The sequence below is a fragment of the Pezoporus wallicus genome, unplaced genomic scaffold (assembly GCF_028554395.1).
Source record: "Pezoporus wallicus isolate ANWC-B61680 ecotype Strahan unplaced genomic scaffold, APGP_CSIRO_Pwel_v1 contig_13737, whole genome shotgun sequence".
NCBI lineage: Eukaryota > Metazoa > Chordata > Aves > Psittaciformes > Psittacidae > Pezoporus > Pezoporus wallicus.
In genome coordinates, this window is record NW_026641629.1 from 440,431 (window position 1) to 467,738 (window position 27,308).

The following is a 27,308-nucleotide window of genomic DNA, read 5'->3' on the forward strand; positions in this document are numbered from 1 at the left end:
GCCTGAGATTTGTGGGTCCTGCCTTTAGGCAGCTCCTCCTGGCTGGTGCTGCTTGTCTGAATTCCTATGGCTGTGTCTTGTTCTATAAACTATCATGTTGAAATTGGGAGAGTGGGAATTAGGGGTTTTCTTTGTTTGCTTTGTTTGGCTGCTCTGTTCTACAATCCTTTGTGTCCAGTCCCTGTGGTGTTACCTCCAGAGGCTAAAGGCGGTGGCCCCAAGCTGTGTTCCTCCAGCTGCCCTCTGGGCTGTTGTAATTACCCTCCTTCGTGGGCAGATTGCGGATGATGAGATGGAGAGGGGCTGCTGCAGAAGACGTTTTCTGTAAAATGTGCAGCAAGGTAGTAAATCAAGTGAAGTTCCTTCTTTGTTTCCCTTGTCATTGATAATAGCCAAGTTCTAGAGGCTTTATTGTCCTCTTTGAAAGGAACAGGCCAGGCATATCTTGGGAGAAATGTTTAGATCTCTACTTTTGAGGTGACTTCTTCTTTCTTTGAAGAAAGTGGGTGTAATGCTGTAGGGATCTGGGAAGATTGCTGCACTCCCTTCCACACCAGCTGATACTTGTACTGCTTCTGTGTGTTCAGTGGGCCCAAAGCTAGTAGTTAGAATGGGAAATGTTTTTTTGTTTAACTCTCCCAAGCTCATGTCTGTAATGGAACGTTAGCCAAAGTCAGGGTGGACTCTGCGCAATTGCAGCCTTAAAAGCACACTTACTACTTGTGATGTCTTTTGGGGAGGAGGCCCCACCTGCAGGTGTGGGTTCCTGCTCCTGATGTTGATCTCTGGGTCTCATTGGCTTGCTTGGAACGTTCAGCTTGCTCAGACCAAGGGAGGCTTCCACTGGGGACCATTCAGCTTCTGGATTTGAGGCTGTGTGTGTAAACATCAGTCCTTCAGGTTTCTGTACCCCCTAAGGTGGAAGATAGAACAGAAATAAGGGCAAACCAGTGTGACCAGTGGAAATGGAGCTGCTCAAAGGGCTGCCAGCCTGCCCATAGCACCTCCCACTTGGCATTGCGAGGGATTATGAATCAATCAGGCTGGCTCAGGAAATAAGACTGTGACGAGGTGCATGTTTTCCTCCAGATGTTTTCCTGTTTAATCTGAAACACAAAAGTTGTTTAATTAATTAGGGCAAACACAGCAGCAGATCTACTCAGTGATTCCTTTGTTTCCTTGGAGATTTTAAAGCAAGACTGTTAATGCCTTCTGCTCATGCCTGGCAGGATGCTTCAGTACAGCTTATTGACTTTTATTATTAACCCCCATTCTCTCTCCTTTATCTTCCTCTTTTTTCAGTCACCTCTTTTCTCTTTCCCTGGTGTTCAGGTGGAGGGCCAGGTTGTGGCCTTGTTGGTCCAGAATTTGGAGCGCCTGGATGAAAGTGTGAAGGAGGAAGCTGATGGTGTCCACAACACACTGGGTAAGTGGCTGTTGCCTGTCACTTCTTTCTCGATGTTGTACAAAGGGGGTGGGTTATCCCTCCCCTTCCTTCCCTCCCTCCTTCCCCTCTGAATTGCCCAGCACTACCATTGAGGACCCAGTGCAGCTTTTCAAGCACAACTGAAGCTTGTGGCAAAGCCTTGTCCCCTGTGCCAGTGTTTGGTGCCTGGCTGCTGGTAAGGGGCCTCCTCCCAAAGCGGGTACACAGGGAGGTGCTGCTGCACAGCTCAAGCTGCACCAGGAGATCTCCACGGCCCCCGTATTTACTGTGTTCTTGCTGTGAGCTCTACTCATTCTGTTGCAAGAGCTGTTTATGTCTTAGCAATATATTTAACTTCCAAATAGTAAAACATTTGCATTTCCTGGAAGTACATCATTACCTCTCCCCGGTCTCAGCACAGCACAGTAACTGCTTTGCAGTATGTGCCTGTTATTAGCATTTAGACCATAATTTGAGACTGTCATCTCCCGAGGACTGGAAGAAGGAGAGCGACTGGAAACATGAGGTTTGGAAGTTTTACTGCTGCTGTTCCTGTTAGTTTAGTTCTGAGCAGTGAGAATTGGGAAGTGTCTTGGGCTTCTTCAAGTAGGAGCTGGTGTCACACTGAGGATGGGCTGTGTGGGCAGTGTGAAAACAGAGGGTATTGTACAACTCAGCCTAAGTCTCACTCAACACAAAGGTGGTTTTTGGAGCAAGATGTGAGGAGAGTGGTGCAACCCCAGCAAAGCAGAGCTGGCGCAGGCCAGAGCTGCAGGTGGGAACCTGTGTTCTGTGTCTTTCTTTTCAGCCATCGTTGAGAACATGGCAGAGTTCCGTCCGGAGATGTGCACAGAGGCTGCACAGCAGGGCCTCATGCAGTGGCTGCTCAAGAGGCTGAAGGTGAGTTCCTCTTCCCCTGTCATGTGGGAGATAGCCCAATAAAAACCAGAAGCTGCTGTGATCCACACGGTGCTTGGCACAACTGAAAGGCCCAAGACTGTCTGGGGCTCTTCTGCTTGTGCAGGTAATCTCTGTAGTAAGTTCTAACACTTGTGAATACAGTGAATTCAAACCTTGCCTCAAACTGGGACATGTCCCTTTTGACTTACTGTGAACCAGCAAAACTGAAGGAGTTGGCTCAATGTGTAAGTACCACCACGTTCCTTACCTCAAGCACCAGTAGTGCCAGAACTCTCCCAGTGCCTGCCTTCCTCCTCCAAACCAGTTAGTAAAATAAGCCAGTTGTGTGTGTGTGTGTGTGTGTTACAGAAGCCAAGCTAAGGACAGCAAGGCAAAAATCGGTGTTTGTGTCCTCTGTGGTTTAGTTTAAATGAACATGATTGCATCTTGTCTTGATGTCTTACAGCATTTCTTTTCTGTTGGTTTGATTCCTGTATGGTGGATTTCTGGTCTGTGGCTGAGATTTGTAGGGATATAAAAGCTGACAACCAGTGAGCGGGGGAACTATTGCAGAACACTTCATGCCTGTGCTTCCTGTGTTTCTAACACTTCTTTGGGTTTCAAGTGGTGCCTTTGTTTAACTGCTGCTGGTGGCTTTTTCTTTGAACTCCTCTAATTGCCTTCTGAATTCAAAATGACTTTTCAGTACTCTTCGCATCCTATGGCAGTGAGCTGCAAAGTGAGCTGCTCTGTCCTGTGTAAAGAGATGCCTAAACATTCCCTGGAAAATCCTGCAGGAAAGGAATGGACAGTTCAGCTGTCTCAGAATTAGGGAGGGAAATAGAGCAAACAGATTCTGACCTTTCCTAACCCTGTTAGTAAGGCCTTGGCACTTCTATATTTTAACGTCTTTATGGTTAAAGGCCTCTGATTCACAGAAATACTTCCTCAGCTTTGTAAATGTGCAGATACCCCTCTGTGTACCTCGTGTACTTGCTAGCCAAAATAACCTATAATTTCTCACTACAGGTACTAGCATAATTGTATTCCTTTTGCTCAAAACCCTGAAAGTGAAGGTAATTTTAGTTCAGGAAGGTCTGTGCTGCTGCCAGCCTCATGATTGCACTGGCAGCTGAAAGGCTGAGGACCTGTGGAGAGCAGAATAACCACAGCTTGGATTCCTCAGTGTGGTGCCACCAAAAATGGATGTTCAGGTTGTTCAGGATGTGGTTCTGAAGGCATCCTTGCTTTTTCTTCAAATTCAGCAGTTTGGTTTCATTATGATTTCTCTTAACATATTTGAGTTATGAAGGGAGCGAAGGAAATGGAAGTGCTGTGACTGTGCAGGCTAAACCCACCCTGTGTTCAGTGACTGGGACATCAGGACCCTTGTCAAACTCTGCAGTTTCTATTTTGTGTCACTGTGAGGTATAGTCTGAAATTCAGGTGTCGGTGACAGTGCAGCCTTTCAGAATAGGGATGAGCCCAACATGTTCATATAACCTCATGGTTATACTGTGCTGGGGGGTGTGAGCCAACTTGGTCAAACCTACTCCTGTAGGACAGCAGGGGAGGGATCAGAGCTGTTGCTACCCCTGTGTGTGAGCACACCCCCAGCCTGGAGGCAGTCATTGCTGCTTTGTCACGGCCATACTGCAATATTCTCACTGTATTTGGTTTAAGTGTCGCCCAGACACCTGGGGATTTGACTAATGTGTTCTTGAAGACAGTGAAGCGGAGCTGTGCCCTGATGGGTCTCTTGTTCCTCCTTCATCAACAGGCGAAGATGCCTTTTGACGCCAACAAGCTGTACTGCAGTGAGGTGCTGGCTATCCTGCTCCAGAATAACGATGGTGAGATGTGCCCTGGTATCAGTATCCTGGTAGGGTGGGAGTCAGGCTTCTCTCTGACCACAGCAGCCCTCCTCTGCCTCTGGCGTCCTCTGCTGAGCTCTTCCTGTGCTGTGCTTTCCTGCAGACTCATGCATCCTCTCCTTCTCTGCGGCTTTTGTACTCTGTCAAGCCGTATTGATTTTGTTTGCTGATGTATCAGTGTTAGATGGCTGTAAAATCTGACAGTTAGCTTCATTTTTCTCTCTCTTTTCCCCTTCCCCCCACCTCCGTCTAGACAACAGAGAATTGCTTGGGGAGCTGGATGGGATCGATGTGCTGCTTCAGCAGTTATCCGTGAGTAATTCACACACGTCCTCTCCGCGTTGGAGGCTCCTGGGCTGGGTGGGAGGAGGTGGAGCAGGCTCTGGGTGTAGCACTGCCGTGGCAGGCAGGAGATGCTGAAGCACTGCTGTGCTTTCTGTTTACTGGTGGCATCGTCCCTGAGTCACTCGGCCAGGGGCTCTCTGGTAATGAGCTTATCCATGTGCTTCTGTGAACTGCCAGTGGTGAATTTGCCTTTCCCTTTGAAGGCTTGTATGGTCTTTAAGTCACACATTAGTCAGTAAGGGATCAGGGCAGCAGAGTTACAAGAGGGAGTGCATTGATGATGGGTGCGACTGCTGGCTTGGGCACATCAAATGCTGAGGGCTTGTGATAGAAGATGTTCATGTGCCCTACAATGGTGTGCACCACAGTGGGCCCTCCATTTGAGGTAATTCTGCTTTCTTTGTCATGTAGGTGTTTAAACGACACAACCCTGGTACAGCTGAAGAACAGGAAATGATGGAGAACCTCTTTGACTCCCTTTGCTCCTGCCTAATGCTCAGCTCCAACCGGGATCGCTTCCTGAAGGGCGAGGGTCTACAGCTGATGAACCTGATGCTGAGGTACCCACACAACTGTGGTTTTCTTGCCTGCCTTTGACATGCCAACACGCGTTCTGGCTAGATAGTTGTGTTTTTCTGTTTCTAAAACTTCTGTTAGCATATTTGTCTGTCTTTCCAACATGTATGTCAAACCTTCTCAGACATAAGCTCCACTCTGTCTTTAGCCCTGTTTCCTAAGAACAGGGGTTACTACGGAGCCTCAGGAAAGTAACTGTGCAGGTCAGTGGGGCAGACCCCCAGGTGGAAGAATGCCATGGGTCAGGCCACTAATCCCTTGAGGATTTAAGACCCCTGTGAGGGAGAGCCTTTGGATGTGTCTAGGGAAAATGTTTTTCTTTTGTTGCCGGTTGAAGCTTTGCTGTGCTCTGTGTCCTCCAGGTTTTGGGGGTATTGATACAAAACCTGGTTTTGTGAAGTGGGCACAGGTATTTGTTTCTCTTGTGTGTATCCTGTCACACCGAGAGTCACCAGAGCTCCTCCTCAACCCTCGCCCCATCCTGTCTGGTGTCCTCTGTGCTGGCTGGCTTCCTCCAGACTGTGGGGTTGGTTGGCAAATGCCACCACGAGGCGCTGTGTTCCTGCAGCGTGCGGCTGGCTCATGTGCAGCAGCAGGGAACTGAACAAAGAACCAAACGTGGATTATTCAAACAGGAACGCTGGGTTTTCTTGAGGCTAATTAAAGAAAAGCTCCAAAACTAAGACCGAGAGGGAAGGCTCCCCCTGCCTGAGCGCTAAGCTGCTAAGCCAGCCTTGCAGAACTAATGACTTGGCATTTTTGCCATGTGGGTGGGACCAGCATTCAGTTTTTAATGGCTTTTTCCCCATTTTTGGGCTCTGCTGTTTGCCACTCTCTGCACCAGGATCCCAGCTGGAAAATTAGGACGAGGGAAATTTCTTCCTGGATACGTTTCTCCCCATCAGTAGTTGCAAAAGGATTAGGAGGGACAAAGCATGACTGAACTGCCAGCAGCAGCTTGTCTAATGAAGGAGTGTCCGAGACCTCAATGTTCAATGCTTTGGGACCTATGGATGGGGTTGGTAAAGTGACAGTGGGGAAAAAAAGGTAACAAATCGTGAAATATTTTCTAGAAGCTTCTGTCACTGCTGCCCATAAGCACAGGCTGTACTGACAGTTGATGGACTTGTTTATTTTAACTCTTGTACTTACCTGATGTGGATTAGAAGAGCTGAAGCTCTTAGCTGGCTCTTTGAGCAAACAGCGCTTTGGTGAGGACACACAGAACGTTTCTGGAGCTTTCAAACCACCAGACAAAGCCAAGTGCCTGAGAACTGACTCTGCAAGGGTTTGTGGTGTGTTTGCTTGTGGGTTTTTTACATGTTTTAATAGCCAGAAGATATTAGATGGCTGTTACTTCTGTTAAGCACAGTTATCACTGGAGTGTTCTTGGTGGATGTTTAAAAGCTCCTTGAGGTGCTCAGTTTTCTTGAGCAATTCTGCTTTGGGAACAGCAGGCTGGTGTTGTACATGGGGAGGGAGCTGTGGTAGTTGTCATCTGGGACTGCACGGGAGTATCGTGCTCCTGTGTCTTCGTGATCCCTCCTGATAACCAAGGCAGAAGAGCAGTGCCACGCTGCTGTGATTGACCACCTCGCCCACAAACAAGGCACAAGTATTTTTCTCTGCTGTCGGTGTCCTCTGAAGGCTGGGGGCAGAGATCTGTTACTTTTTGGTGTTACTTTGAAGGTGGTTAATCATTGTACTGTGGTCTCTGCAGATGAAAGGACAAATAAGCAAAGTTGAAAGTTTATTGATGTGAAGGGAGATAGATAAGCTGTGTGAGAATAAAGATACCAGGCTGGGATCTCCATTACTGCCTTCGAGAACACAGCATTCTGTATCTCATGCTGCCTGATCCATCTGCCCTGCTTGTTCTGTTAGTAATGGACCTGCCCACAGACCTGCAGGGAAGTTGAGCATCTTCCAGCTGAGCAGGTAGCAGGCTTGAGAGATTCCTGTGGGCAGTAATGGAAACAGGGCTGTTTGCTGCTATGGTGAGCCTTAGAATGTGTGGCCAATAGTACAAGGGGATGTTGTACTGTGAGAACTTCTACTGGTTTATGGGAGATAGTGATAACACCTGAAAATGAGCACAGTTTGGGTGATGGGCTTCACGTGCATGTCGATAGCAGTCAGTGTCCTGAGCACTGATTGAGCAGGATGGGGCCTGTGACAGCAGAAATGAAGCAGGAGGTTTTGGAGGGGTGGGGGAGAGCATGGGTGTATATTATTATTTGGTCTGCATGTTTGCAGCAGCAGAGGCTGGTTTATTTTATGGAGTGTCTTTATAAAACATGAGGTGGTTTATCAAGGTGGGAGCCACCAGTGGAAAGTTTATAAATGTCACATGGAATAAAAGTCAATTTAATGCTTTTAGGTCAGGAAGCAGTCTGTAGAGCAGAGCCCCTCAGCCTCGGTAACCTAACTGCAGTTTACCTTACAGAGCCAAAAGAGAAGCCCAGGAGTGTGGCGTCAGCTCCTCGCACGGTGACAGGAAGCTCATTGGTTTTGCTGCTAAATTGTGTTAAGGTTTGGAGGAGAAGCAGCCGCTCGGTTCCCGGGGGAAGATTCCCTGTTGCATAGGGAAAACGACGTGTGGCTTTCCCAGTTATTAACTGGGGGCACGTGAGTGTGCACAGGGACAGACGTGGCAGACGGAGCTCATGGCCATTTACACGGCTCGGGCAGCGTGGTCTGGCTGTGTGGCTGCTCAGTGGCTTTTCTTCACGCTGGAAAAGCATTTGCTCTGTGCAGAAAAGCCAGGGTGAGGACAGGCAGCTCTATCCAGCTCCCCAGAGCTCAGCTCCAGCCATTCCAGGGTGGCTTTTTTATGATGTTAAAATCCTTTTATGTTTTCTTGTCCTGCTGTTCCTAATGACCCTGTGGAAACTTAGACTGTCTCTTTACTAAATCTGGTGGTTAATTAAATGGAACCATTTTATGCCGCACTTTCCCAGGAAATCTGATATTTTGAAAGTGGGGAATTGTGTTATGCTAATGTGGAAAGTCCAGATAATGTTCTTACCTCTTCTTTTTGAAAAAATAAATGCACCAAGAGAGTTCTCTCAGATGTAGGGGTATTAAAAGGACGAAAACCATGGTTAGCAAATAAAGTTGTAACTTGGGGTCCCCTGCGAAGACTGAGGTCACTCCCTGTCCGGTGTCACTCACCTGTACTTGTCTTTGAATGAGTGTGCAGCTAAAAGTTACGTCAATAAGCACAGATGAAACCAAGATAAACTGCTTGCCCTCCGGAAGAATAAATATTTCAAATAAAATCAACTGGAGACAGTCCAGTTGAGCAGCTATTGATCTCTAAAAGCCTGAACTTAAACCTTTGCATATTCCAGAGATCAGCTCTCTGCAACCTTCCTAAATGCTGATCAATATGCAGCTACTTCCCCTGAAAACTTCTCATATTGTCTGGCCTCAGAAGTACTTTATTTTTAGCTGTCTGTGGAGGGGAGGAGTGGTGCTGAGCTTCCTCCAGCACCGCTCTGGGGTTGAACTGAGCTGCACCAGCTCCCAGCAACACACGGTGCTTTCAGCACAGCTCAGTGCCAGTGGGAGCCCTGCAGCTGTGCCAGGCAGCTTCCCTCTGGGCCGGGTGTCAACACAGGCTTCTCAGTTTGCCTGTTGTGAGGGGTTCATGAAGGGAAGCGGCTGCTTTTCTGTTCCCATTGCCCAGGATGTTTTCATTTTTCCCCTGGATGAATTATAAATTCCTCAGTTTCTGGCTTAAGAGGTACCGGACATTTTGAGAGCGTTTCTAGACCAGCCAGGTTGCATTAGCATTCTGAACCTGCATTAAACCAGAATAGCCCAGAACCTATCTTCATCCTTCCACATGTGATTTCTGGAGATGGGGTTTTCTTCATTACAGCTGACCACCAAGCTCTGCTTACCAAGCTTACTGCTTTATTGAATTGAGTTATTACTAGATCTAAATCCTGATCATCTTGGTGTGTCAGTATGTGCCTTGTGTACCCAACCCAACTCTGCTGCTGCTTTGTGCTGCTGTTTGCAGGGTGGTGAGGAAATAACTTCTTCCCTAGCCAGGAAATAAATAAGAAAATAAAACCATAGCAGTAAAGTATATAAAATGAAATAAAAATGAAATAGAAAATAAAAATAAATAAAAGACATTAAAAAAGAAATAACCAAGAGAGTACTCTCAGCCACAGTTCTGAGAAGAATATTTGTCAATATAATGGTTTGGCTCGAAGAAAATCTTTCATAGAGCTTGTGCTTGGGCTCTTTGAACTTCCCTTGTCATACCTGTTTCCCTTTCCATGCTGTCTCTTTAACATAGTGTGGTCCAAAGCTCCTCATGTCCCTGAAAAGTCCAATCTGCCTCTTTTCAGAGAGAAGAAGATCTCTCGCAGCAGTGCCCTGAAGGTGCTGGACCACGCCATGATCGGACCAGAGGGCACCGATAACTGCCACAAGTTCGTTGACATTCTGGGCCTGAGAACCATCTTTCCTCTCTTCATGAAATCACCCAAAAAGATAAAGAAAGTTGGAACAACTGAAAAGGAACACGAAGGTGGGTGTGCTTCAGATCCTCCTTATTGCTGTAGTGGAGGTGGATGGATGGTGAGCGTCTGATACGTGCCTGCAGGGAGGGAACAGCACATCACTGCCTGTTCAGGGCTCCTCCTGCTGCTGGGAACATGCTTGCCACTTCCTTCTGATATCAGCACTTCTGGCAATTCCATTTCATGTGCTGGTAATAAGTTATTTTACTCCTGTAGGGTCTGTTGTTTGAAGCTCTGACTCTGATGCAAAACTCCTTTGAAAAGAGTAATGAGGCAACTACAAATGTCACCTCAAAAGCAGTGTTTTCATGGCTCTGAGCACTGAAGTGTGACTCAATGAACATCAAGCATTGCAGAAATAAACTGCATGCTTTTGAAGTTGCCTTTTTTTTTTTCCTCCCTTTTTCTATTTTTTTCCCCCTCTCTCCCTGGAAAAGTGCTTTAACAGAAATCCGTGGAGTCTTAACCATAGGACCTTGTGCCGGACTGAATCAGGGTCAGTCTCTCTTACTTCTGGTAATGTCATGGTTTTTATTTTGTTGATAACCATAGAATCCCAGACTGGTTTGTGTTGGAAGGGACCTTAAATTTCATCCAGTTCCAACCCCTGCCATGGGCAGGGACACCTTCCACTAGAGCAGCTTGCTCCAAGCCCCTGTGTCCAACCTGGCCTTGAACACTGCCAGGGATGAGGCAGCCACAGCTTCTCTGGGCACCCTGTGCCAGCGCCTCAGCACCCTCACAGGGAAGAGCTTCTGCCTAAGAGCTCATCTCAGTCTGCCCTCTGGCAGGTTAAAGCCATTCCCCTTGTCCTGTCCCTACAGGCCCTTGGCCAAAGCCCCTCTCCAGGTTTCTTGTAGCCCCTGTAGGCACTGGGAGCTGCTTTAATACCTCCCAGAGCCTCCTCTTCTCCAGGCTGAACCAGCCCAGCTTTCTCAGCCTGGCTTCAGAGCAGAGCTGCTCCAGCCCCTGGAGCATCTTCCTGGCGTTGTCTGGACTTTCTTGAGCATGTGGCTTGGGATGAGCTTGTTATGCTGCCAGTGATGCTTGAGGCTTTGTGTCAGTTCATTACTCAGTTCTGTAAAGGGTGAATGTTGTCAGAAGCTGGAGAGGCGTGAGGGGGTCTCAGGCTTGTCTCATATCCGTCCTTAACTCTCGCAGCAAACCAAGGGAAAATGAAAGGAATCAGCAACAAAACAGGAGCTGTAACCCCATGTGTCCTGTTGTGGAGCTGTCCTCACAGCTTGGGTAGAACCAGTGTTCCCCAAAGCAGAGGCAGGAGGTGTCCCTTCTTGTGGACCTCACTGCAGAGGTCACCTCATCTGCTTGTTCTGCTCCCCCCCAGGACAGGCTGGTGAGGGAAAGGAGGCCCAAATCCAGCCAGTAGCTGTTTTCTGGCAAACTCTGCCCATGGTGAGCTGGTGCTGTTGGTTCAAGCACCATGGCTAAGAGCTGCTAACACCACTACCAAAGGCAGCGGCAGCCACAGAGGTGGTTCTGTTGCCTCCTCTGTCTTGACCATGTGCCTTGTCCTAGACAGGTAATGGTGGGGATAGAATCTGCTGTGTGCTCTGAGGTGTATGTGGTAAAATGACAGGGATTGGTTTGATTTATCTAGGCGGTGTAATAAAATCGTGGGTTTGGGTGTTAAAATACCCAGTTGTGCTCAGATGGTGGATTCAGGGGATGTTCTGAAATCTTCATTTGCAGCATGAAAAGGAGGTTGCTTAATTCTGCTGTGAGAAAGCTTGAGCTAGAACGTGAGGCTCTGAGCAAAGATCTGGGCCTGTGGCTCATGTCATCAACTTAGATTTCCAGTTTGGGAAGGCGGGTTAAACCCTGTCTCATCTGCTTAGTCTTGAGACTGCAGATGACATCTGAGTGCAGCCTTGGCTCCTGTGAGGATCAGGCAGCAGCCTGGAAAGCTCTGCCAGGCCTGATCCTGCCCGTGTATGTGATAGCAGAAGAGGCAAATGTGCCCTGTGGGAGACCAGCACGATGCATGCATCCAGCCTGTGCCGTGCCTCCATCTCCTTAGTATTCAGAAGAAACGGAGGACATCAAGATGAAGCCAGAAATTGGCTTTATTAAAATAAACTCTCCCTAAAAGGCTGGGGCAGTAAGTCCAATTTTCTTTGTCTTGCATCGCTGGGCAGGTGAGTCCCTGAATTTCTGAAGAGGGAGTTAATTGAGACGTTTCGTAGGTGCCCGGAGCCCATCGCAGCCGTTGTCCCGACACGTGTCCAGCAGCACAGTGTGGTTTTACTTTGCTAAATGTTGCCCAGCAATTCCCTGTGCTCAGGGCAGTGCTGTCAGCTCCAGGAGCCACTGACTGGTCGGGAATGGTGCAGAATGGTGTGGGGCTGGTGTGGCTGAGTCAATGGCCTCTGTGCTGTGTTATTCTAGGAAGGAGCTTCCTTCTGCAGCTCTCCTTCTTGTTTGTTTATCAGAAAGGATGCAGTGGTCAGTCTTGTCATTCTGCACTGTAAAAACTTCATCCTGTGTTCCCAGTGTTTAGAAAATTCACATTAAAAATGAATTAGCATGATCCTCTTCCCTGCGAGAGCGTTCCTGTGCGTGTCCAGTGGAGGAGAGATTCCTTTACAGGATTAACCAGGAGAGCTTTGTAACAGAGGCCTCAGTATTTGTTAAAAGCAGTTCTAAGGAGCTGTGCTGTGCACGGGTGCACTGTAAGGCCACTGGGTCACAGACCTGGTCACACTGCAACTATGGGGTCCTTAATGGGCTGGTGACCTTGGAGCCTGATTACACCTGCTTAGAGGACAGCCATGCTGAGAGATTCAGCACTGGGAGAGGGACAGGATGGCCCTGCCAGAGGTGCCTGTAACTGAGACTGTCCCCCCACTGCCGGTCTGGGTGTTCCTCGCCTGTAGCAGCAGCAGCAGTGCCACTGGTACTGCACTGCCAGGGCTCAGGGATGCTTTTGCTGTGCTACACTGCAGGGACACTCTTCTCATGCAGTGCTCAGTCCTTAGAGCACTGAATCTTTCCTGTGTGCCTGGTGGTGGTTGGAAAATACTCCCCTTGTCTGTCTTTATGGTAGTGTTGCTGTTAATACAAGAGTCAGTCTATAAAATACTGTTTATTTTATTGTCTTGAGGGCGGTGTTCCGGATGTGGCAAAATAATAAATACCCTGGTGGAAAAAACCTCTCTCACTGGGGCTTGGTGAGCTTTATTTATTAAAGAAATTTATAATCCAAATTAAATTTGATAAAAATATCTCCTCTGTAATGCATTTTTCTCGATTTAAAAGCTCCTGTAAAGGTGTCAGTGCTGGTTAGCTCCATTTTAAACACTGTCACTGTTTAAAAATTATTTTCCTCTAGGGAGCCTGGGAACAATTTTAAACCCAAACTGCACATATTTATGCTTTATATATACTGTGTAATTAGGAAACAAGAGAGGGAAAAATTCTTAACTATCTTTATGGATGATCTGAGCCTGAGCTCAGGCTGGTGGTGTCTGGCTGCGTACGTGTTATCTGTGCCTGAATTTTGCCTGACTTTGTACAGATGATGATCTGCATCTGAGGAGGTTGGGTTTGGGAGAAAAATCTCATTTGAAGCAATTTCCCTTTTCCTGGGGCACTGAACAGCTCTAAACAGAAATATTTTTAGTTGATGGCAGGAATGGTTTAGAATTTTCTCAGGTCTGTGGGGTCCAAATACCTGCGAGTGTCCCAGGTCCCAGCCCTGGAGGGAGCCAGCCCATGGCTGTGGTGAGCAGTCTGGCCTGGGCACGGCTGCACTGCGGGGCTGTGGAATGGTGTTGGGGGTTGTAGAGTCCCCTCAGTGCTGTGTGGAGTAGGTGAAGGTGGAGAAATAGCCACAGGTATTACTGCAGCAATGTCTCATTCCACCCGATGCTCGGTGTTGGTTTCTGTGACTGTCTGCCTCTGGCAATCCTCCTGGTGAAGGGAGGTGATTTCCCCTCCCCCCAGGTTGTGACCCAGGGGTGTCAAGCCAAAGGCTGAGCACCATGCATGGTGCAGCACACTGTGGCTGAAGCCGCTCCTTATGGCTTATCTGTGTGGTCAATAGGACACGGTTGTGTAACAGAGCTACCTGTAGTGAGCACCGGTAGGAAGGTAGAGGCCAAACTGTGGAGATGTGCTCTTGGCCACTGTGAGCCTGGGGGCTGCACCAGACACGTGAAATGGTGACATCTGCCCTGTTCAGGTGTCCTGATGGGGACCCTGCGGGGACCCGGTGGCCTTGCTGAGCTGAGCTGGAGGAGCAGAGATCAAGTGTCTGGCGTGTGACCGCAGGGAGTGAGCAGGAGCTGGACTCTGGGTGGTTCCTGGTGTACATACAGGGTAAGGTTTGAAATGATGGTTCTGTTGTGACCTCTGAATGTGGGGGATGCTGTATGTCTGTGCCAAAAACTGCTGCTGCAGAGCTGGGGAATCAGCTTGTCTCCATATCCACAGGGCTGCAGCAGCTCTTGGAGCTGGAACCTGAAACTCTCAAACAGTCTCAGTGGGCTAAAGATGGAGAAAACCAAATTCCCTCTGAAATGGCATCTGTAATGCAGCAGTTGTGACCTGCTCCATGAGCTGGAGGTTCCCCTGTGCTTCCTCAGGATGGTAATTTCCAGCCTAGTTTTGCCCACTTGGAGAGCCTAATGAGGTACAAAAGGCTGTTTGTCCAATTCATCTTCATTTAAATGCCTTCTCTTGGCTTAGATGTCAGGTTTACTTAGGAATGCTTAATTTGATACTGAGAATTAGTTCAGCCAATTTCCAAATGAGAATTCCTATCGCTGTGATGTCCCTTCTCCCTCTCACAACAAGGTGATACTCAGCTGTACACCTGTGTAAAAAGCAACAGCAGAAACCCCATTTCTTAGTAAATGTGCTCCTGCTCCTGTGTAGAAGATGCTGACAGGCAGCAAAGCCCCTGGAATGAACCTGCTGCAGACCCAGCTCCCCGGGCATAGACCGGACCAGTGAGAAGGCAGGCACAGAAAGCGGCCTGATGAAGAGTTATCTCTGAACTGGCCTCTCTGGCAGCCGCAGGGGAACGTCATTCAGTGCTCTTCTGAAGTGGATACCTGGGGAAAGCATCAGCCTGTTTAAACAGGGCTTTATTATGCCTATTTGTTATTTTACCGTCAAGCCTCCAGAACGCGACAGGAATCTGATGGGAGTGAGCCATGATGCTGAGGGCAGAGTTAGATTTATCTCAATTAGTGCTCCCTGCTACAGGAACACCACAAAAAGAAACTTTCCCAGTCAACAGAAAGAATTCTGTTCTATATTCAGCATGATGGTGGGGTCCAGGTCACAGGGGCGTTGTGCATGGAGCTCTTCTCGCCTTTCCAGGTCGTGCTTTACCCATCAGTAATGTCAGTGTTTTACTGTTGTCAGTGTTTTAAGATTTATCTTGGCAAAATACTGTGATACTTGAGAGGGTTACTCTGTTAGAATGCAGTTATTAATGCATGTGGAAACAGGTAAGCTTGTTAGATGCTGCACCACTGCAGTAGCGTGACCCTGGTTCCACTAACACAAGTGAAGAGCAGTCAGTCTGCTGCAGCTTTACAAGGCTGCACTGCAAACCCTCTGTCGGAGCCTCACATGCATCCCAAACCAGCCTGGAGGAGGGTCCTGGTTTCAGCTCTGACAGTTATTTTTCTCCTTCCTCGTGGCTGGTGCAGTACTGTGTGTTGGCTTCAGTCTGAGAGCAATGCTGGTAGCACACCGATGGTTTAGTGAGTGAATGGCTGTGTGGTGCTGAGTTACTGGCTGGGATTGTACCATGACAAGGAGAAACTCCTGAAGTCACCTCTTGGTATTCCTCTCCTGCTGTGGATTTGGGCTGGGAGGGATGCAGGCCGTGTCCTGGGAGGTTTGGCAGCGTGGCCTTGGTGCAAGCATCCTCCTTCCTGGCTCTGGTCTTTGTGATGTGCCGGGGCTCCATCCATATTTCCCAGCAGAGGCATGAACTACAGAGGTTTGTGCTTAGGAAGTGGAGAAGTTTCTATGAGAGCTGTTTTCTCTGTTTCCCCTCATATTTTCCTGCTTTGAATTTATCTGGAGACTTCTTTAAAAGACGGAAGGCTCTGAAGTGAATTCTGCTGGGTTCACCAGAATATCACCAGGATGCCCAGGAGCATGCTGGCCTCCTCTACACCAGTGCTGCAGGGGAGTGGGCTGGGAGGCAGGTGTCTGATGGAATGAAATGTAAAAAATAAAGGGGGGGGGGGGAGTATAATAAAGGCAGAGGAGGGTAATGTTGTGGCTTGATGTGACAGGACCTCCTGCTGCTGCAGCTGCCAGTGCCAGCCACGGAACAGATTAATCTGTATTCCAGCCTGCCTCCGCCGAAGTCAAGATTGATCTAATTAGGGTGGTTCAACCGCGGCTGCATCCTGAAGCCTCTGTGCCCGTCTGGAGAGGGAAGAGCTCCAGGGAGCGGGGTGAGCCTGTCCCGGGCAGGATGGGGCGGCCGGGCTGCGGCTGGCGCAGGGGAGCAGGAGCCGCCCTGTGTGCGGGTGAGAGGCGCCTCTGACCTCGCAGCGCCGCGCAGTCGGGAGGCGGTGGTGTTCCCGTGGCGGTGGTTCCGGGGCAGCCTCCGTGCCGCTGGCTTTCAGCGCGCTCGGATCCGCTCCTTCTGGGAAGCGGGGCTGGCGGCAGCGCCTGCCTCTGCCCTTGGCACTTCCTGCGCAGGGCTGTGGATGCTGAGGGATGCAGGCAGGATCATGAGGGGCTCCCGCAGCGTTCAGGGCGGGCAGGGACCCCGAGGCAGCGCCCCAGCTTGTGGCCTGTCTGCCAGTGGAGATCAGGGCCGGGCAGCCCCACGGTTTGCTTTCAGGTGTAAGGAACAGCACCAGCTGCTAACCCTGCTCCGAAGAGGACCCGACCCTGAGCAAGTGCTGTGGTGATGGACTTGTGGTGGTTGGGGTTTGCTTGGCAGGAGCTGCAGTAGAGCATAATTGGGATTTGGGGGGGCAGGATGGGGCACACTGGTGCATTTCTTTCAGGAAGCTGATAAAAAGGTTTATATCGTTTAGAAATATTTCTGCAAAATAGCGTTGAGCATCCTGAGGAGGCAGCTGAACCTCTCCCGGGGTTCTGGAGTGATGTGTTGAAAGAACAACCTCCTTCTTAAAAAGCCCATGTCAGCTGCTCCAGGCTTCTCGGTAGTTGTAAAGGTTTTACTGAAAACATGGATAAATACCTGCATGTGCGCACCAAAGCAAGAATGGTGGCAAAGCAAAAATGCATTTCCTGGTGAAATATAGTGTAGAAATATTCCAATGAATATTGAAAAAAGGCACTGAATATACATCATTGGTGAGAACATGACTGCTAAAGTACTGTGTCAACACTTCTAAACGCTTCCAAAAACAGAAGGTTGGGGGGAATAGTGTGAGATGCAGAGCGCTGGCTGCCTCCTAAAGCAGCAGCTGCTGCTGGAGTAGATTTAAAATAAGAAGTCTTCATTTTGCTGTATATTTACCTGAAGCAAACAGGATCTTACAGGGACGTTGGAGGCTTTTACAGTGTTTTTCATGTAGAGCCTGTGTCTGGTGGTGGTTCCGTGGTGTGGTCACTCCTGTGCCACAGGCACATCTGGAGCCATCACCCTTCATCCCTGTTCGCTGCCCAGTCAGGAGCAGCCGTGGCTCTCAGACCCATAAACCTGTTCTCCACCCACTCCTCCCCATCTCTTTGGTGCATGAAAAATCACTACCACCTCAGGCAGAAATCTGTTTCTGGAAGGAAGCCCCATTTGTTAGTGGCTAATGGAACAGGGGTGCCTGCGTGCTCCGTGCCACAGCGCAGATAATGCATACAGAGGTGAGGGGACAGGGACAAGGACAGGGCCAGGCAGCCTGTGCAGCTTCATCTGCCTGTGGAGGCTCCCTGCAGATGTGTCTGTGCCACTTGTCCTCTGTACGTGGTGCCATTGATCATGGCTGCCCCTGGCTCCAGGCAGCACCATGGAAATGTGTGTTAGCGTGGCTTGGCAGCGGGAAGATGATCATCCCTTTCCTCTGCATGCTGTGTTTTCCTCTCTGAACGGACCCAGTCTCAAGGCCCTTTCCTCCCCACCACCGTGGGTGAGGAGATGTTTATGGTCGTTATTTTTCATGAGTCTTAACCAGCAAGATTCCATGAGGACATCTTGGAGAAGCTGCAGTTGTGAATCTGTTGAGGTATCTACAGCATAAGGTCTAAAACCCTGCAGCCTGTGGAGCTGAGTGGGGCAGAACCTGGGCTTTATGGGAGCTGCTTTTTCCAGGTCACTGAGGATGAGCAGGGCTGTGATCAGTGCGTGGCAGGAGTAAGTGCACAGAACCAGAGGAGACATCCCTGCCTGGGCTGTGCAGGCTGAGGAGCTGCCTGGCCTCCTGACAGACTTCCTGCTCCTCGTGTTCCTGCTCTGCCTCCTCGTGCCAGTGATGGGACGAGACCAGGGTTCTGCTTATCATCAGCTACACACAGGAGTGCAAGGAGTAAATTTGATGCCATGTTACAGAGTAAATGAGCCCCCGTTCCTGATCTCAGCACGCAATTTTCATTTTGTATCTCCAGAGCATGTCTGCTCCATCCTGGCCTCTCTTCTGCGAAACCTGAGAGGGCAGCAGAGGACACGGTTACTGAATAAATTCACAGAGAATGACAGTGAGAAGGTGAGTGCTCGGTGTGTGCCTGCAGGCTGGGGCTGCCGGATTGGGAGGATACTCAGTACCAGCAGATTGCCTCTTTGCACTCAGTGAGCTACTGAAAAGCCTCGTGGTACCTGCTGCAGGGACTTACGTGCTCATTTATGGTGTTATCCAGAAGCTGGAAGACTGGAAGTGCCTTTAGCACTTGGCCTCCCACATCCCAGGGGCTTTTGTTTCCTCTTGCACACAGCAGTAGTGATGCTCAGTCCCAGGCTGTGTCTCTGCTGCAGGCTGATGGTGTAACACATTCCGTGGTTTCACATCGCACCAGCTCTGAAACCAGGGCAGTGGGGAAGGTGCTGGTGTTTGTAGTGAAGCTCTTTTGCAGGGAGTCAAGGGATTGCAGTAGTACACGTGTAGCATTCCTCATTCTTCTCCTAGAATGTGTCCCTTCAGTGGTGTTTACTCTGGGAAATTTGTTCCAAAATACTTTCATGGTAGTGGATAGATCAAAGAGCTGTGAGACAGAAACAGCAGCTTTTGCAAACCAGTAATCCCAAGGGGTTTGTAAGTTCCACCACTGGGGAAATACTGGTTTCTTAGTACTCCTCACTTAGCGTGTTTTAAGGTTCTTCTTCATAACCTGTTCTGCCGCTTGCAGACTGCTTCCAGTTCCACTTCAGAGGAGAGCAGCAAAGCTGTAACATACCTGGTATATCCTATGTAAGCCTGACCAAAGAAACTGGGAGAGCCACAGCACAGGGGAGCGAGCTGGGGCCCTGTGTCTTTGCTGCCTTTTAGCTGGGGCTGATGAATGCATACTGTGATAGGGGATTGGGTTGAGCTGCCTGCAGACTCTGTGTTCATCCGACCACATCCTTCCAGAACGTGTTCCTTCCTGTGAGTGACAGTCACCTGTTCCTCTGTGGAGACTGCAGCTGGAAGGAAAACAGAATGGCATGAAGGATTAAGGATGATTGCATTGTTCTTTCTTGCTTAGGTCTCTCTCTTCTGCCCTTGCAGGTTGATAGGCTGATGGAACTGTATTTTAAGTACCTGGATGCAATGCAGGCAGCTGATAAGAAGATTGATGGAGAGAAACATGTATGTATTGCTTAAGTTTTGCTAGCTCATGTCTAATGCCTCTGCACAGAACTTGTGGCTCAGCTGGGGTCACTTCCAAGCTGTGCCCTCATACCTGTGCTGTTAGCTCCTTATTCTTGTTGCCCTCCTCTCCAGCTTCCAGTTAACCTCACGTAAAAGAGGCTGAGAACTTCTCTACAGCAAATACTCTTGGCCTTTTACAGTGAGTTTTACTAGGAGGGCCTAAGCGTGCTGCAGTTTGCTTTCATTTTTACTTGGCTGTGATCTTCCTTGGTCTGGCAGATGGAGAGTAAGTGAAATGCAGAGAGACAATTACATGCTCATGTGCGAGGCCTCCTACCCTGGTCTAGAGTTCCGATCAGCTGCGAGGAAGCATCTGTTTTGATTAGTTAGAGGAGGCTGGAGACAGAGGCTGGGGAGCTCCCTGTGCTCCCCACACACCAGCAGTGAGCCATTTGAATGACACGAGCCTTGGTCCCACACAGCACTTTCTTGGAACCGAAGCTGAACAGACTTGTTGAGAGTGAGCGAGCTGCTGGAGTCAGGAAGCAGCTTGCAGAGCTGTTAGCGAGCTTGGCCACCTTCCCACAAGATTATCTGTATCAGCACTGAAGAGGGTGTGAGATTGATTAGCACTGACAGAGAGTAACGGCTGCAGCACATCGCAGTGCGCTTGGTGTGCCACTGGCTGCAGCCCTGAGAGGCTCTGACACGCAGCTTGGTGCCCATGGCCAGGCCCCGGCACCGGCACCAGGAGCACTGCGAGGGCATCGGAGCAACACTGCTGCTGCTCAGAGAGGCAGGGGTGAGTGATGGGTGGAGGTGAGCCTGCTGCTAGCATTCGGGCTCCATACACACAGCTGCAGCTTCACACATGAACAGTGGCCTGAAGGAAAGTGGCATTTACCCTTCCCTGCTATCCCTCCGTGCTCTGTTCATCTCTTCAGAATGAGTTGTTCTTTCCATTTCAGTGTTGGTGTGTGGGTTCTAAACTCAAAAACTGGAATGGGTTTTCTTGGCCAAAGTCCTGTGGTGTAATGGCAGCTACAGTACAGTACAGGAGCCCCTCAATGCGACAGGCTGAGCCAGTGCATGTGCCCTGTATCCAGAAAGACCCTGGAGCACTCTGCAACTGTTAACTCCTGTAGCAAACAGCCAGCACAAAGCAGGGGTGAAGAAAATTTGAGTGTGAAGAAGCTTGTGTAGAAGCTCTTCAGTTAATAATATGAACCCATTCATGTCTACTGATGCGCAGGAGAAGAGAAACTAAAGAACCTTTGGTTTTCCTCCTGTATCCAAGAAGACCACTGTGTTTTGGCCCCACTGCTGGGCTCTGTGGGCTGGAATGGCTGGAGTTCTTCACCTCTCTTAGAGCTAAGAATAGGATTTTGCAGAAACATATCTGCAATGTATTAGGCACAACGGGTATGACAGACAGTGCTGAGGTTTGTTTCTGGCTTGGAAAACTCTTGGAATTGCCATTTGCTTTGTTTTGTAGTGCACTCAGATGGACAGTGGGACGTGGTCTCCCGAGATCTGAAGTGGCTTGAGCATTTTCCCCATGCAGAAGTAGTCAAAAGCCATCATTCTGTCCTTTGAATCACAGCATTGCCTGGCTGTGACAGGATTTATGGAGCACTTTAATGTTTCTTGTTGTGGCACATGAATCATTGAAGTGGATGGGATGAACACTGGGTCCTTTAGAAACTGCTGTGGCGTCTGGGGGATTTTGACCTTCTACTTGCAGTAGAGGACACAGGACCTCCAAATTCCAGTCATCCTTCTCTCTGCCCCTAGGAAAATGATACCTTATGAGATTTTACAGGTTCAGCTGCGCTGACAAGAATGAGATCCCAGTCTGAGGGCAGAGTATCCTGGTGTAAGTCTGGCATTACAGGAAGTGAAAGCTGATTACACAAGGCAGGACCGAGTGTATCACAGCTGCTGTTCCACCTCTGGTCGTGCAGCTGGTATAAGAAGCTCCTGCAGTTCTCCTCCTTCTGTCTTTGTGTGGCTTATTTCAGTGCTGCGGATTATAGCCCAGCTCTTCAGCCTGCAGTGGAGGTGTGAGGACAGCTGGGGGTGGAAGGGGAAGAATCACTAAAGCCAGGGTTTCTGAGGAGGAACCCATGATGAAACTGCATCCTTGATATGGCCAGTGGAATGGGATGGGGGCCCTTCTCAGTGGTACCCACTTGTTTGCTGCTGTGGAATCTATTCTCCAGTGATCAGAGGTGATAATTACCCATTACCCGTGTGAAACCCGGGAGCAAAGTCCATGTGTGTGTTTGACACCCGGTGCCTGCCTTAGAGCTTTTCTTAGAGTTTTTAGTTAACAAAACCCGGGAGATACCTCCTCCACCTCTCAAATTCTTGAATTCTTTCCGTAGGAAGAGGTGGGAAATCCTGTGCTTTCAGCTCCCTCTAGAAGGAGGGATAATTGCAGGTGGCAGTAATAGCCTCAGTGATCTCTGGTGGTGGCAGGAAAAGGCAGGAGATGGTTTCATGGTTTTACAGTTCCACAGAAAATTATGCTCAGCAGGTTTATTCCATGAAATATTCTCACCAGACACTTTGTGCTGTAATGACTTACAAATTACATGCTAATTGTGCTACAGTTAAGTCATTCCACCCTTGAAAGGGGAGAGGTGGAACTCCTAGCAGGAGAGCAGTGTCCACACACTGGGATAGCAGAAACGGGAGTTTGTTTAAGAGGGTTTGGGTTGGTTTAGGAAGATGGAGCTGCCTGGAGCTGCGTCCAGGTGTGAAAGCACCTTCTGAGCACGGCTGCACCACTGCCCCTCCACGTAGTGCAGACCCAGAGTAGTGAGGGGAGAGAAGCTCCGCTTGGTGTAAGAGACAAGTTGGAATAGTTTTGTACTCGGTGCTTGCAGCCTTCTCCTCTCTGCTCACCTGTGTGGGCCTCACTGCCCAACCCACTGAGGTGTCCTTTGTTCTTGACCAGCACCCACCCTTGCTGTGGCTGCTGGGGAAGGTGAAGGATAAGGAAGGAGGAAGATGAGAATCTTTTGGGTCCCACTCCAGTGACTCTGTGGAGCAAATGTGATCTCTTGTTACCTCATTGGCAGATCCATTCTGTGTTTAGGTTTTGAGTCTCTACTTCACACCCTGAGGCCTGTCAGTCCTGCCTCATTAGTGTGAGAGGCTCATTTTAGCTTCACAGAAGCCCATCTTATTGCTGTCTTCTCCCATCAGCAAGGGGCATCTCAGTACATATTGTTGGCAGATTAGAAATGGCATCTGAGCGCTCATTTGGAGGTTAGAGCCTTGACAGCTTTGCAAGGGAGACAAAGTGGAAAGGTGACTGGTACTGGGCTGGAGGCAGATGAGCGTTTACAGGGTGGATGTGGCTTTAAAAACAAGGCTGTGAAAAGGCACCTTAGAACCGTGCTTGTCTTCTAATTCATATCTGCCTCATTTACTGGTACAAAATAATCTCGCTTCTCCGTCGAGAGGGGCTGTTAGAGCTGTCGCCTTCCCGCTGTAATCAAGACAGCCGTTGCCTGGATCCAGCTCCAGTGATCGCCACGCTGGGATGGGAATACAGAACAGACACGGGCTTTGTTTCCTGCTCTGGAGGGTCAAATCCTGCCTGTGGAGGATTTTCTGTTCAGGAATTTGGCACTGCTGAGAGGAGTAGCCAACAAGCTTGTGTGCAGAGGGGAGGGTAAGCTGTAGTTCAGCAGTGCCAGCTTTGCCTTCTGCCTTGAGTGGGGTTTTTGATCCTTCAGACAATACTCCAGCCTCTGGCTGGCCAACCTCACTGTTGTTTAGCTTTAGAGACCAGATTTGATCAGACTCCTGTAATCTGACATGGATGTAGGGTGAGGAAGGTTGCTCCTTGCATAAAACTGGATTTTTGTTTTACTGGCAAAAGCTTGCTTGCAAGGTCGTGCCGGTGCCCATAGTTTTGAGAACCTGGAGTGAATTCCAGTTGTGCAGATGCTGGAATACACAGGATCCGGTGCTGAAGCATCATGGAGTAGAGCCAAAGCAATTGACCTTATGGCATTGGTAAGCAGGCATTGTTCGTTAAACTTCTCCTTTCACTGCAGGCTAGGTTTCTAGGAGGAAAGAAGTATTTTATTACCTGGGCTTTCCTCTCTGCCTCCCAGAGGCATCTGTATTTGCAAGTCGCTTCCCCAGCTCCCTGCACAGAGAGCATCCATCGCACTCTCTCCAGTGGGAAGTGCCCAGGGTTAGGTTTCCTTCTTGTGCCCGGAAGACTTTACCTTCGGCTGGATGTGAGGACTTGGCTTGACAGGACAGGGAAATCTGGCGGCCTGGATCCGCTCTGGTGCTGGTGACCTTGTGTGTGTTTGCAGGAGCAGCGCCGAGCGTGTGGGTACGGAGCTCTTGCGGGTGATGGCTCTAATGAGAAAATATTGCTCTGCTGGAGTGTGCCCACCTGCCAGATGCTGCATAATAAATCACACGGGCTGCAGGCAGGCAGCAGGGCTGACAAGCTTCTTCCTTTGTTTAAGAACAAAACCAAAACCCAAACCCCAAATGGAGAAGGTTGCCTGTGCTGGAAGCGATTCCTCCTGTTGGGTCCATGAGGATGGGTAGCAGGGTCAGCTGGTGACAGCCCTGGGCACCGGGAGGCTGCTCCTGCAGGCTTTGAAGGAGATCCTGTCTGAAGCAGACTGATGGAATGGCCTCGTGTGTTCTGTCTTTGGCCTCTGCTTGGGCAAGTCTCACCAGTGACCGCTGAACGAGCAGGGGAGGAGCGAGCCCTCAGTGTTCCTGGGGGAGCTAGTGCTTGAAGCTGGAAGAGTAGGGCTGGGCATGGTGAAGCTGTGCTTGTGCAGAGCTTTCCGACCTGTTTATTCCTTCAGCAGTCGATAATGAAGTTGGAAGCCTGATCGGTCTTTGAGTCGCCTGGAGTCACGTTCTACACTGCTTAACAGCACCCTCAGCTGGCCAGTGGAAGGGCAGGTGCCAGGGGCCTTGGAAGTGAGAGCCAGGCAGGTGTGTTCCACAGTCACAGCCTCTGATCCTCCACTGAGAAATGCAATTTGGTGCTTAAATTAAAATTTTAATTTTCAGCTGGACACACTTCAGCAGCAGCAGCAGAGGCAAAAGCTGGGTCACAACTGGTGAAGTGTCTGTGAATGGAAAGGAGTTATTAACAGTGCTGCTTTGGCAAGAAATGTCTGGAATGTGTTTGGGGAACAAAGCATTCCTTAAAACCACAACTGTCTCCAGCATTTTGCCACCCTGCTGGGAGGTGCCTGGGGAGGCAGAGAGCATCACACCTTTCCTTTGTGCTGCTTTACAGGACATGGTGCGTCGGGGAGAGATAATAGATGATGACATGGAAGATGAATTCTATCTCCGTCGCCTGGATGCTGGTCTCTTTGTTCTACAGCTCATCTGTTACATCATGGCAGAGATCTGTAATGCCAGTGTTCCCCAGGTAAAGCTATAGACAAGGTTGGCAGATCATCTATGTTTCCATCCATGATACAACAAGGCTCCGCATCCTTGCAAATACGGCCTGTGAATAATCTTCTCTGTAATTCCTTTTTTGGGAGGGAACCTCCTTCTTTCACTTGTGCATGCAGTTTCATCAGGTTGTGGCAGTCAGGAGGGCATTAACGGGTAGAGGCTGATAATTGTCACAGGATTCATGCAACACCATTCGAGTAAGGCCAGTGCAAAATACTGCAGCTTTACGTGTGTGACTGCAGGGGGATTGTGACACTGTGACGAGCTTACGTGTGCCACACACCTTCCTGTGTGTGAGTACGTGCTCTGGGACTGTGGACTAGGAAAGGCTGAGTTGGGTGTTGTGGTGCTCGGGGTTTCTGCTTTTCCCTCAGGGTGGCACAGATGGGGTTGTGCATGGGGTTGTGTTGTACTGGAGGCTGATTGCTTCTCTTTCCTGTCCCCCGTCAGATTCGTCAGAGAGTCCATCAGATTCTGAACATGAGAGGCAGCTCCATTAAAATTGTTCGACACATCCTAAAGGGTGAGTTGAGATTCTCTTGTGGATGTGTCTCATCCCTGCAGCACAGCTGGGTCACCACTGTGTGGGATGAGCCTTCACATGTAATTCTCCTTGATTTCATGAGCATCTTCAGGCAGCAGCTGAGTAATGTGCTGAGGTATGGGCAGGGCTGGTAAGAGCTGGTAAGACCTTGGAGTTAGGCCACTTGCTGTTATCTGCTGTCATGGAGTGGCACATCACCTTGTGCTGCCATCAGCTGCACACTGGCTGGAACTCGCTGCTGACATTAACTCTAGAGTCAGTATTTAAGGGAAGGGTACATGCATGCTGAAGAGAAGAATAGTGGAGTCTCATCTTTCATTAACGTGGCCCTGCACTTCACCATCTGCACCATATTAGTGTCTGTGGTGTATTTGTCTTGTTCTTAGTGTCAGATTAATAGGGATTATAGCATTAAAGTATCCTCTGTAGCTTTAAAATGTAGCTGTTGTGATTTGCAATCCCAGTTTTAAAGTACTGCTTGTTATTTTTAATGCCTGTGTTGAGTTAGGGCAACGCTGGTTTGAGCTGTGGCTCTCGTCTGCAGCACACGCAGCCAACTGAACCAGGCAAGGAGAGGACAGGACTCGGGCTCTCCCTGGGGATCTGCTGCCCACAGGAGGTGCCTTCTTGTTTAGCAGAGGCTTGAGCCTGCTCCTGAGGGGCTGTGTTGGTTTTGGTGAGGAGTCTCTTTCCTTCCTGGAGAGGAGGGAAGGCCAGCAGTGTCTCTGGGGGTGCTGGGCTGTGGTGTTATAGTGCCTCCTTCTTAGGCAGTAACAGTGATGTTCTGTTGGGCCTCTTCTTGCCCCCCCTCAACACTGGCAGGTACAGGCAGCATTTCTCTTGAAGATCCTGTCGATTTTGTCCCTTCCCATATGCAGGAAAGAAGGGGATCAGAAGGATGGCTGGTATGACAAAATTAAGAGTGATTTTCTGACAGTGAGAGATTACCTGCAGCTATAGGCAGTCTCTTTGGCTCTTATCCTTTGCCGGCAAGTGCGAGTTAATGCCTGCTGATGAACAGGGGGACTGGATAGGGTGTCTTTTCTGATTTTGATCATGATACTTGACAATTCCTGCTTCCAAACTGTCCATTTCCAACTCGGAGCATGGCACACGTCTGCTTTCAGGTCCCCATGCTTGACCAGGGCCGTGGGTGCCCATGGGGTTTGTCTGCACACCTCGCTGCACCCACACACCTCACGCTCATTTCTTTGCCTTGTTGATTTACATGCTAAGCTGAATTGGAGGGCAGCTGCATTAAAATTTCATCTGGTGCCTCCTTTCACAGACAGTGACTTGCATTGTGAGGCTTTTTCAGGGGTTTCATTGTGTCTCACAGGCTGCAGGTTCTCCTGCAGGTTTGGTGCTCAGCAGTGACGTGTTCCCTGCCGAAGAGGCCATACGTGGCTTGTTAATAGTACTGGTGATGGACGCAGCACTTGGGGCTCTGCTGCAGCTCTCCCCAGCTCTGATGCTTGGCAGTTCTAGAGACTTTTGCCACCGCAGTAGTCAGTGACCTTAGAAACAGATTTATAGTGGGTCCTTGTGAAATAGTGCCGTGGCGCCCAGCAGATTCCTGAGCGCAGGGGCAGCGCTGAGCTCTCCTGCAGCCTGAGCTGGTGACACGGGAGTGCTTCAGGAGTTACACGCCAGTGTCCAGGTATGCTCGGTGTAAGATTCAGCAGCTTTGACAGAAGTAACACCACAGACATGGACCTGCCCTCTGGAGGGCTCTGCTGGTGGGACGTGGTTGCCTGTTGCAGCCGTGGGTTTGGCTGTGGAGCTGGTGACGTGTGGGCTGGGGCAGTGGGGACACCCCAAGTCTGGCTGCTGGAACAGTACCCCTCTACCCCAAATGGCTGAGAGGAGGCTGACACCTTGACTGAG

The 27,308-nt window shown here is 49.5% G+C and overlaps 1 protein-coding gene across 1 annotated transcript in view; it reads left to right on the forward strand.

Annotated features, from left to right (window-relative positions):
* Positions 1-27,308, forward strand: part of CTNNBL1 (catenin beta like 1) — a 42,644-nt gene that overhangs the window by 12,840 nt on the left and 2,496 nt on the right. The window contains exons 6-15 of the mRNA XM_057424769.1: positions 1,333-1,426; positions 2,235-2,326; positions 4,107-4,179; positions 4,454-4,512; positions 4,957-5,105; positions 9,489-9,670; positions 18,228-18,325; positions 19,325-19,405; positions 24,708-24,845; positions 25,328-25,400. Coding sequence (XP_057280752.1) covers positions 1,333-1,426; positions 2,235-2,326; positions 4,107-4,179; positions 4,454-4,512; positions 4,957-5,105; positions 9,489-9,670; positions 18,228-18,325; positions 19,325-19,405; positions 24,708-24,845; positions 25,328-25,400 — 1,039 coding nt within the window. The remainder of the gene's footprint in view (positions 1-1,332; positions 1,427-2,234; positions 2,327-4,106; positions 4,180-4,453; positions 4,513-4,956; positions 5,106-9,488; positions 9,671-18,227; positions 18,326-19,324; positions 19,406-24,707; positions 24,846-25,327; positions 25,401-27,308) is intronic.